This window comes from Antechinus flavipes, chromosome 5, assembly GCF_016432865.1.
Source record: "Antechinus flavipes isolate AdamAnt ecotype Samford, QLD, Australia chromosome 5, AdamAnt_v2, whole genome shotgun sequence".
NCBI lineage: Eukaryota > Metazoa > Chordata > Mammalia > Dasyuromorphia > Dasyuridae > Antechinus > Antechinus flavipes.
Genome location: NC_067402.1, coordinates 288,471,558 through 288,482,087, shown reverse-complemented (window position 1 = coordinate 288,482,087; position 10,530 = coordinate 288,471,558). Strand labels below are relative to the sequence as shown.

At 41.3% G+C, this 10,530-nt stretch overlaps 1 protein-coding gene across 1 annotated transcript in view; it reads left to right on the top strand.

Annotated features, from left to right (window-relative positions):
- Positions 1–6,731: 6,731 nt before the first annotated feature.
- The window catches only part of MRTFA (myocardin related transcription factor A), a 123,045-nt gene continuing 119,246 nt past the window's right edge, over positions 6,732–10,530 (top strand). Inside the window, exon 1 of the mRNA XM_051962084.1 lies at positions 6,732–6,846. Within this exon, the coding sequence (XP_051818044.1) occupies positions 6,801–6,846 (46 nt within the window). The 5' untranslated portion in view covers positions 6,732–6,800. The remainder of the gene's footprint in view (positions 6,847–10,530) is intronic.

Here is a 10,530-nt window from a genome sequence, read left to right as displayed (position 1 = left end):
AAAATGCTTTTTAAAAACACCCCAACAATCCATGTTCACATACTTCAGGTTAAGAACTCTAGGTGCCTAGATATGGAAATTTAATGTAAGCTCTAATATCATCAAAGATATAAAAAAATCCCCAAAAGTTGGATACTTGAGGTCATAATTTTATGGATCTGACATTTTTTTTGTCCTTAGAAGTTTGCAGAAATGACTGTTTCTGTATGTCTGGGGCAAAGAACAGCACACCTGAAACTCTCTGCAGTTCTCTGTGTTAGATGAGTTTTGACAGCTTGGAGTCATTAATTGGGCCACAGGACATTGAAAGGGGCCTACATAGTCTGGCGTGTCTTGCTGAAGTTATCTTCTGGGTTCTTCTAGTTTGCATAACACCAGGTGTTTGGGGGAAGAGACCTAACTTGTTAGAACCTGTAGCATTTCCATATGATTACATTTCACTAGAATTGTAAACAATGAACTTGCAGGTATGCTTGGGAATGTGTTTATCACAAATGGACATGAGAGTTAGATGACATTTTAGCCATCTGTAGCCCCAGGGAGACCAAAAAAGCATGTGTTGCTTCAGTCTGTACCTGTGTATGCTGTGCTGAGCACTAGAGTTAAGTCATTAGAGTTATGGACAACATGAAGATATTCAGGGTTGGGGCAGTGTGGTGTCATCCTCGCCCTCCATTGCATGGCTTTCTGTCTTGTCCTTATACTTAGTTTTAGCAGTGAAACAACCTTTCTATTTATTAGCAGCGAAATGAGAGGGTGAGTAGAAAAAAGAAAATCTGATTTTTAGCTTTACTAGGATAAAGCTTGGTGGTAGAAGTAAACAAGAAATAAGCAAGAAAGCCTTAATTGAGAATTTTTTTTTATCATTTGTGCATTTTATTCTTCCTGTTTTGTAGAGGGGAGGGGAGAGAGAGAGAGTGAGAGAAAGAGAGCGAGAGAGGAGAGATCGATCTCACTCAATAGCCCCATCTAGGACATTTTGTCTTTGAAATGTGTTTCTATGGGTTAGTGGATAGGGATGAGGATAGTGACTGTCCTCAAAGTCCCCCCAGCACATTCTGATGTTGGACTATGTGACCATCAAGTAGAAAATGCGACATAGAGAAGCTTTCTTTGTCTCCTGATGGACACTTGTTCCTTGTGTGTCTCTGACACCACTCTGAAGAACTGGGTGATGGGTTATACTCATTGGGGACTATGAAGTTGGCATCTTCTCCCAGATGCATGTCTGACTACATTGAATCAGCATGGTCTAGTTGGGGAGTGGGGTATGAACATTTATAGAGCTCTGTGTATCAGGCACAGTCTAGTGCCTAGAAGGTAGATGCTGTTCTATTATAACCCCATTTTGTGGAAGAGGAAACTAAGATTAAGTGACTTGCCTAGGGTCACATAGCTAGTAATTGAGTCCAGATTTGAGTTCCCATCTTCATGAGTATACTTCACTCTGGGCACTGTGGCGCCACCTCATGGATGGAAGGCTGGTTGTGGAGTCAGGAAGGTCTGGATGCAAGTCCTCTTTCTGACCTGTACTGGCTCTGAGACCCTGCAGGTCGCTGCACATCTGAGTGGACAGTTCTCCAAGAATCTGTGGTGCAGCATGACTGATGTGCATCAGTGCTTGATGGAATCACAGGTCTCTCTCCCCTAATCTTCAGGGGGTTTCCTGCAGGCAGATAAAAGAACATCAGGACCCCCAGACTATCTGAGCAGATCCATATCTTGGTGCAGTTTTTGAGGCCGACGTTCTTATGGCAGAAGACCATGTTGTTTTAGCTTGTGGTTATTGCTAGACAGGACTTAGCTTATTCCTTTTGGATCTTACCATTGACAATCCATTCCTGTCTTAGAAGAAGCAGGGTAGTGATGTGGAAAACACTTGAATTCAAATTGTGACTGTGACAGTTCCTGTCCTGTGTGCCTCACAGAGCTCTTAGAAAGATCCCAGGAGAACATCTGTAAAGTGCTGTTTAACCATAAGGCATTATTATAAATTGAAGTCTTTACTGGTCAATACCTAGGCTAATGATGCTTTGTATCTCTCCCCTTGTGATTATTTGAATCCCCTAAGTCACCTGAAGATAAGATTGCCTGAGATAAACAGGATCCATTTTTTAGCAAGTCAGGAGGCTATGGTTAAAACTATCAAAACCTGAAATCCAGGGGTTGCATCTCATTGGGAATTTTTTCATACAGTAAATTTGATTTGATAATCTGCCGCTTAGGGATTAAGTATGATCCATGCAAGGGCTTTGCTGAAGATTGCTGAAGTGGTTAAAACTATGGAAGTTGTTGAGATCATCAAGGGAGAATGTAGAGAGAGAGAAAGGAAGAAGGCTGAGGGTAGAGCCTTAGGAGGGATGGAGAGAAAGAGCCACGAAAGGAGACTTCAGACCAGCTGGTGAGACCAGGAGGAGGAGAAACAGGAAAGAGGTGTAGCCTAAAACTTAAGAGAAGGGGCCTTTCTAGTGGGATGTCAGTTAACAACGTCAGAGGCTACAAAATTCAGAAGACTGAAGACTGAGTAAGGACTGGTCAGATTTGGCAGTGAAAAGGTCATTGGTAACTTTGGGGAAGCAGTCACAAAGATTTTCTGAAGAGTCCCTTCTGTACCAGGCACTGGGCTAAGCTTTGAAAATACAAAGGAAAGGAAACCCACAGGCTGATGGGAGAGACCACATGGAGATAACTGTGTTTAAACAAACTACAGACAGGATAAATCTGTGGTGGTCTCAGGAGAAAGGCACTAAGACTGAGGAGGACTGGGAATGGTTTCTGCAGAAGAAGGAACTTTAGTGAAGCCTCATGGAGCCAAGGAAGCCAAGAAGCTGAAGCTAAGAAGGAGACTGTTGCAGACATGGGAGATGTCAGTAAGAAGATTGAGAGGGGAGGGATAGAGGCCAGTATTATGGAATTACCCAGTCCTTGGAGGGAAGAAAGGTGCAAAAAGACAGAGAAACAGGAAGAAGCAAAAGTATGAAAGGCTTTAAAACCTAAATCAGGATTTTGTAGGCATGAGGGAGCCACTGTGGTAGGGGGAAGGGGGGAGAAAGAGAGAGAGAGCACAAGTGTGAGTAAGAGTGTGTAAGTGTGTAACAAGGATGAACTGGAGAGAGTTTTATAATGGGGAGCTCAGTCAGCTGGCTACCATAATAGTCGAGGTTAGAGGTGAGAAGGAGCATGTGCAAGAGATGGTGCTAAGATAGGAATGACTAGACTTGCCAAGTAATTGGATGGGAGTGTAGGATATGAATGAGGTATGGGTGACCAGGAGGATGTTGGAGCTCTCCACAGTAAAAGGGAAATTAAGAAGAGGAGAAATTTTTTTGGGGAAAGATAACGAGTTCAGACGTATTGTGTATAAGATGTCTGTGGGACATTCAGTTTGAGATGTTGGAAATGTGAGACTGGAAATCAGCAGAGAAATTAGGCCTGGCATAATAAATAGATCAAAGAATCACTAGAGATGATAATTGAATCCATGGGGCTGATGAGATCATCAGGTGAAATTCTATAGAAGGAGACGGGAATAAGGTACAGGAGAGAACCTTGGAGAGACCATCCCTGGTTAGTGGGGATGATCTGGATGAAGATCCAACAAACAGAAACAGTCAGGCAAGAGGGAGCAAGTCATGAAAACCTAGAAAGAAGAGAATATCCAAGAGAAGAAAAGGATCAGCTGTGGCAGAGACTGCAGAGAGCTTAAGAGGGGTGAGGACCGAGGAAAAAAAATCATTAGACTTGTTCATTAAGAGATTATTGGTAACTTTGAAGGACAGTTTCTTTTGAATGATGAGATTGTGAGCTTGGCTGCAGAGAATTCCTGAGAGAGGAAGAGGACTGAGCTATGAAGAACATGAGGGATAAAGGACCACAGCTAGTGGAGGTGGAAGGAGCATGGGAGGGTCTTGGAGAATAGGGAAGATGCGGACTGTTTGTGAGAAGTAGGTAAGAAGCCAGTAGACAGGGAGAGATGAAAGATTAATGAGAGAAAGGGATATGGATTGAGTTGAGTGAGGTCAGCAGCCAGTTTACAGCAAAGGGTTGGCAGGAGTGTAAGTTGTAGCAGAGAGGAATATATAATACAGCTTTTGCTAGGAGTTTGTGAAAGGAAGGAAAGATATGGGACAGTAACTTGAGTTGTAGGATCTAGTGAAGGAGAGTTTGCTTGTTTTTTTTTTTTTTTTTTTTTGGTTTGTTTTAAAAGGAATTTGTTCAGTCATTTCATTTATGTCTGATTCTTTGTAACCCTATTGGGAGTTTTCTTGGCAGAGATACCGGAGTGGTTTGCCATTTCCTACTCTAGCTCATTTGACTTATGAGGAAACTGAGGCAAACAAGGTGAAGGGGTTTACCCTGCCAGAATCACATAGCTAGTATCTGAGGCCAGATTTGAATTTTGGTCTTTCTGACTTCAGGCCTACTCTTCTATCCACTAGACCACCTAGTCAGGGAGATTTATATATGTAATCAGTGAAGGGACTGACAAATAACAGTTTGAACAGTTTGAAAATTAGAGGGGACTGATTGACAGGACAGTTTGCTGGAGAAAATGGGAAAAGGATGGATCAACTGAATAGGCAAAAAGGATTGGAAAGTACCTAAGGACTAGACCTTTGTGCTGGATCCTAGGGTTACAAACATGAAAATGATCCTAATTGTGAATACATTTTGATAAAAATGAATACTTGGTCACATATATTCTTTTTCTTATTATATAGATTATATAGATACAAGAGGCACTATCTTTCTCACAGGGCAGGATTAGGCTGTGGAAAGCGTTACTGTTGGACAGAGGGAAAGAAACTTGCTAAGAGACAGTAGTAGAACTTCCTCCTTAGAGTCTGTTAATTTACACTTCTTTGTTCAGAGAAAATGGACCAAATGTCTGTTTCAGCTGAAAACCCATCACGTAGCTCATTGTACATCCTGCAGGGATAAAGTGATGAGTCAGCCTTCTCTGAGCACTGAGGAGGGGGATGTTGAGGAGACTGCCGGGGGGGGGGGGGGAAGAAGGCAGTGAGAATATTGCTGGGGAAAGTCTTGGCTCCAGGCAGCTTTTAGCCCATGCTGGCTACTGCTTCATCTCTTGTTGATTCACTCCCACAGTTCTAAAAAGAGCTTTCCTGATTTCTCTTAAATAGTACATTCTTGGAGGGGGGGCAAGCAGAGGAGGGAAGAACTCCTCTCCTTTGAGTCCCTGAGGAATTTCCCCCCAGAAATCTGTGTGAACTTTTTCCTTTGGCAGAACAGAATGGGGGCCTTGCATCTTCTGAGCCCTTTATCTCTTAGGATCTCGTTACTGCTGCTCATTTGTCTGTGATTGGGTTAACCTTCTGATGTCTCTTTTGCAGTCATCTTTCTGGCATTGAGGCAGTCATTCACCAAAAATTGAGTGGTGGTGTGTTGTGAAGATAAGGTAGACTCCTGACAGTATAGGATATATATTGGCAAATAGGAGCTTCTAGTTGGTGGAAGGTTTTAGTTAACTCCCTGTGTCAGACATGGGCAGCTAGGGGGCACAGTGGGTAGAGAGCTAGTCATGAAGACTCCCTTTTCCTAGTTCAAATTCAGCCTCAGACACTTACTAGATGTGTGATCCTTGGCAAGTCACTTAAGTCTTTTTGCCTCATTTCCTCATCCGTAATGTAAACCGGAACAACAGCAAATATGGTAAATATGGATTATCATTATGAATACTGATTTTTGTGTAGGACTGTGATGGGGGTAGCAAAGTATGATTATTAGATTTTTATATAGATTCTGAACTACGAGAATTTATTGTAACTTAATGGCTTTTCTAGAACAGTCTTTACTTCCAAGATTCATTGCCTTGATCAGTCCTCATTTCATTTACTTTTAAGTTTCAACTCAGAAGACATTCTGTGTTAGTAAGCAGATATTGAAGCAAGAACATGATGTCCAACAAGGAAGGGCCATGTGCATTTAAGATTATTCCTTTCCATTTGATTTGGGTAATGCCTGCCTTAATATGTTAATCATGCTACTAAGGAACTATTCAAATGTTATCTCTGCTTATTCATAAGGAAACAAAAAGTGTTGAATATATAAATGTGATCACCTAGTAGACTAGTGCAGGAGAATGACCTGAGAAAGATTAAAACTTGTGTAATGTACTTAGATAATTTTTTTGGATATACATTTTAATGGGTGAGGAAGGGAGGGAATAGTTCAGATTCTGTAGGCAAATATTTTGCTTCTGTGACCTAGCTTCTATAAATATCCCAGACTAAAGGGGTGTAATATATAATGCTCACATAGCATTCACATTTGTGTGTGATGGATGCCTTTTTTGTCCACATTTAGTAGATCTGGAATCTTGTCTCAGAGTGCTCTGGAGGGTGTTAAATGTTGTCTCTTCTCCGCAAACCCAAGCTCCTCCATTAGCAGGATCCCCAGAGGATCGGCAGTGTGGACAAAATCTCATTCTGCTTTCTGGACTGAGGACAAGGGGGGGTGGGGGCTCTTCCTCCCCTTGTCTGTGTCTTTCCCCTTCCCCCAGAGAAGGCGAGCAAGGGGAGGAGCCCTGTTCTAAGCACACTTGGGAATCTTGACTTGAGTGCTTTTCCACTTCCTGTGGCAGTCATTCAACTCCGGGCCATCTCAGCTTGCCTGTGGGTTGGATAAACTGGGAACTACCCTCTCCAGGGAGAGTTCTCAGACTGATCTCAGCACCAGGCGTGAGACTGGCCTCAAGGAAGGCTCTGTGTGGCCTCTGAAGACAAGATTCTTTTCAAATTGTCTTTAGTGCTCGTGTCTGTGCCTTAGCTGGGGCTGTCATGACGCTGCTGGAGCCCGACATGCTAATGACTGCCGTGCGCTCAGGTAATCCCCAGAGCTTGTGCTTGTAAACTGTTTGCTGAGCCCTGTTTTCTGGGCTAGTACATGGGGAGGATGGAGAGATGCCCTCCCGGTGAAAGGCGAGGCAGAAACTATGCTTTTTCAGTCTTTCTTTATGAATTAAGAGTTGATAATTTTTTTATTTTGAAATTCTGAACATTCAGAATCAGTGATAGATCATATGGTTGCTGAACTCAAAGCTCTCTTCAGTAAAGAAATGCATAGAAATAAAGCTGCTTGCTTTGCTTAGTCTGATTAAGTATTTTAAAAATTGTTTTAATGAGGAATAGTGGAATTCTTTTGTTGTTTTATGAATTGCTCTCTTTAGGAGCCAATCTCAGGTCTGCCTCTGTTTGGTTCTACAAACATTTAGTAAGCACTTCTTAAACACTAAGTAATGCTTATCTGGCTCCTTGACTCTCATTGCCCAACTCCTCTTGGGTTGTGGGTATCATCTTCATTTACTGCCCATTGTTTATCATGAAACACTCCAGATGGTGAGTACACATTTGAGGGTGAGAAAAGCCATGAAAGAAAATGAAAGATCTGAGACTTTCTGCTATGCCTTATTTCTCTTGCCTACCTCAGAAGTAAACTTTTAAAAATTCCTTTTGTTTTTAATGGGCTTGTCTAGGTTGCTAGTATTTTTAAACTTTTAAGATAGTGCTCTAAAAATAAGGGAATGTTCTTATGTTATTTTTAGACTTGGACTGAAATATAGTGGAGTATTTTGCTTTTTTTTCCCCTACTGAGAACATATCTGAAAGATTCATGCAAATGGCATTTGATAACCTCTTTTCTTCCTCTGTCCTTCACTCAGGGGGAAAAATAAGATTCATTGTTAGTTCTGGCAGAATCCATCCCTGACAGAAGCAGTCTTACGGTTTTCCTTGGGGAGTGCTTAGATAGAGTGAATGCTACAGATATTCATCAATAAAAGCTTCAGGTTCCACCAAGGCATCCCTGTACAAAAAGGAGAGGAGGCAGCAACAAAAACCACAGTCACCTTGCCTTTCCCCTTTTAGTTATTCGCTAAATAATTAGACTGCTCGAATCTGTTTTTTAGTGAGCCATTCCAAATACAGTTACCTGTATATTCCAGGTCACTTTACCTTTAACTTCTCCCTGCATCTCCCCAATCTGGTCCCTGTCTTATTGCTTCACATCTGTCTTTGATAAAATAGATCTTGCTTAATTACTGGCCTGGTTTATGGTAATATTTTTGTCTTATTCTGTGTAAGTGTCCGTTTTGCTCTGGAACAGTACACACAAATAGTTTTAGTGATCTTACTTTAGTTTCTAGAACATTTAAGTATCCTTTTAGTAGTCCCTTAAGTGAGAGGAATGTATTTGCTTTTTCCCTGTGCCTCTCATTATTCTTTCTATTTACTAAGACTTCCTCAACCTTTCTTTTTACAGCCTGGGAACTTTTCTCCCCTATGACATATGTTGAGGTTAGACTAGTCACCCATCTGTTTAGCCAGCCACTTTATAAAAGTTTCAGGGGAGAATAGTGTGTAGGACAGGAAAGATAAAAATGACACAGGTGGGATGAAATGTCTAGATAGGCTCTTCTGTCCTGGATACTCTTGTCTCTCCTTTTTCTCTTTTCCTCTTTCTCCCTCTCTTCCTCCCTCCCTTCCCCTTTCTTCTCTCCTTTTCCGTCTCCTCTTATAAAGTTGGTCAGCATGAGGCAGGGAGGAGTAAAACATGATCTTGACTTATCAAATCAAGTACTTTTTATCCAAAAGTATCCATGGGCTTAAATTGATGGACTTTGCACTCCTGAAAGGTTGTGGCCTGCTCTGTGGAATGTGGTAGCTATCTTGCAGCTGCCAGTGACGTATTACTGTTATTTAGCAAAGGAAACAAAAGAAATTCTTGACTAAACTGTAGAAGGGTGGATTTTAGAGAAATTGAAATCGAAACAGTTGCTCAGCAAATTCAAGGTAAACCAGTCTGTCAGAAATGTGAAGGCAATAATTGGCATGAAGCACTAATTTTCCCACAGTGCTATTATGGACTCTATTCTGATAATGGGGGCTACAAAGCTGTGCTTCAATTATCTTCTGGTGAATTACTTTTGGTTCATTATAATGAAGCCTCTTTGAATTGTCATCCATAATGTGCCTGCCTCGGAGGAACTCTGTGTTCTGATGCCTAAGTTTTTTTAGAGCAAGACCCTAGTAGCTTTTTATGTGGTCTGTACACAGAATACCAAGAAGTAGGCATGAGTCCAAGAATCTCAGGGTTGAAAGGGCCTCCAAGGTCACCTAAGCCAACCTGTACCTAAGCAGGAAGCCCTCTTATAACCTTCTTGGCAAGTAGTTATTTAGTCTTCACTTGAAAACTTCTAGTGAAGGGGAACTCAATACCCTTGATATAACCCATTTGTAACAGGTCACAGTTATATGAGCAAGTTTTTCCATGAATTGAATCAAAAATCCCTCCATTCCTATTCTTATTGTTCTTATTCCTATCTTTTAGGGAGAAGCAAGAGGCTAACCCCTCTTCTTGTATTTGAATGTGGTCACTTGTTGAGTTATCTCTTAAGTGATCTTTTTTAAATTGTGAGTCTGTTTAATGCATTGGTGCTGGAAGGTTTGGGAAGTTTCCCTCAATAGTTCTACATTTAGTTCTACAACATCTTGTAGATAAGACTTTTTTCATATTAAGAAAATAAAGCCTACATTCTTTTTACCTCTTAATTCTTGTCCGCATCTTTTTTTTTTTTTTTTTTTTTTCTTTCTTGGTCATGAATGTGTTGTTAGAACTTCTCATTGGTCAAATGCTTGGGGTATACTTTTAGCAGCTTTAGTTGGGCTATCATGCACATCTCACTTCCTTGGGTGTCCAGCTAAGCTGTGATGAGAAGGGACGACAGCAGCTGTTTCTCCTCCTGAGCTGGTATTGGAGGAGGGAGCAAGATAAGCTGAGTCCAAGAATCTCAGGGTTGCAAAGCAAGAGTAAGGTAAGACTGAGACAAAGCAGCTTGACTTGTGTCCATTTCACAGGATCATAACTTTAGGACTTAAGTGTTGATACATAAAGAGACTCAGCTCTATAGCCACTAACCTGTCTCTGTCTCGAGGTCTGGACAATTCAGTTCTCCCAATAATAGTTACGTAGAGGTGGTAGATGAAGGTGGACTTTTCTGTGCTAAGCTCTGTGCTAAGCACTGAGGATACCAAAAAAGACAATCCTTGTTTTCAGATATTTTATATTATAATAGGGGAGACAATGTGTAAATAACTGGTATGCAAATATGTTATATTAGAAATAATTAGCCGAGGAAAACCACGAGAGTTCAGAAGGACCAGAAAAGGCTTCTTTTAGAAGGTCAGATTTTAACTGGGACTTGAAGAAAGCCAGGCAAGATGGAAGGCAGAAATGAGTTGGGAGAACAACATACATAGTCATGAGGAGCAGTCAAAGAAAATGCTTGGAGTTGAGAGGAGTATCTTGTGGAAGGAGCAGCCATTGGGAAGGGGCATCTCATTAAGAGCTTTAGCTGCTAAAAAGAGGATTTTCTGTTTTATTTTGGACATGATCACAAGCTACTGGATTTTATTTGAATAGGGGAAAATAATGGTCAGAACTGCACTTTAGAAAGATCATTTTGGCAGCTGAGTGAAAGACAGACATCAGTAGGGAGAGATTTGGGTCAGG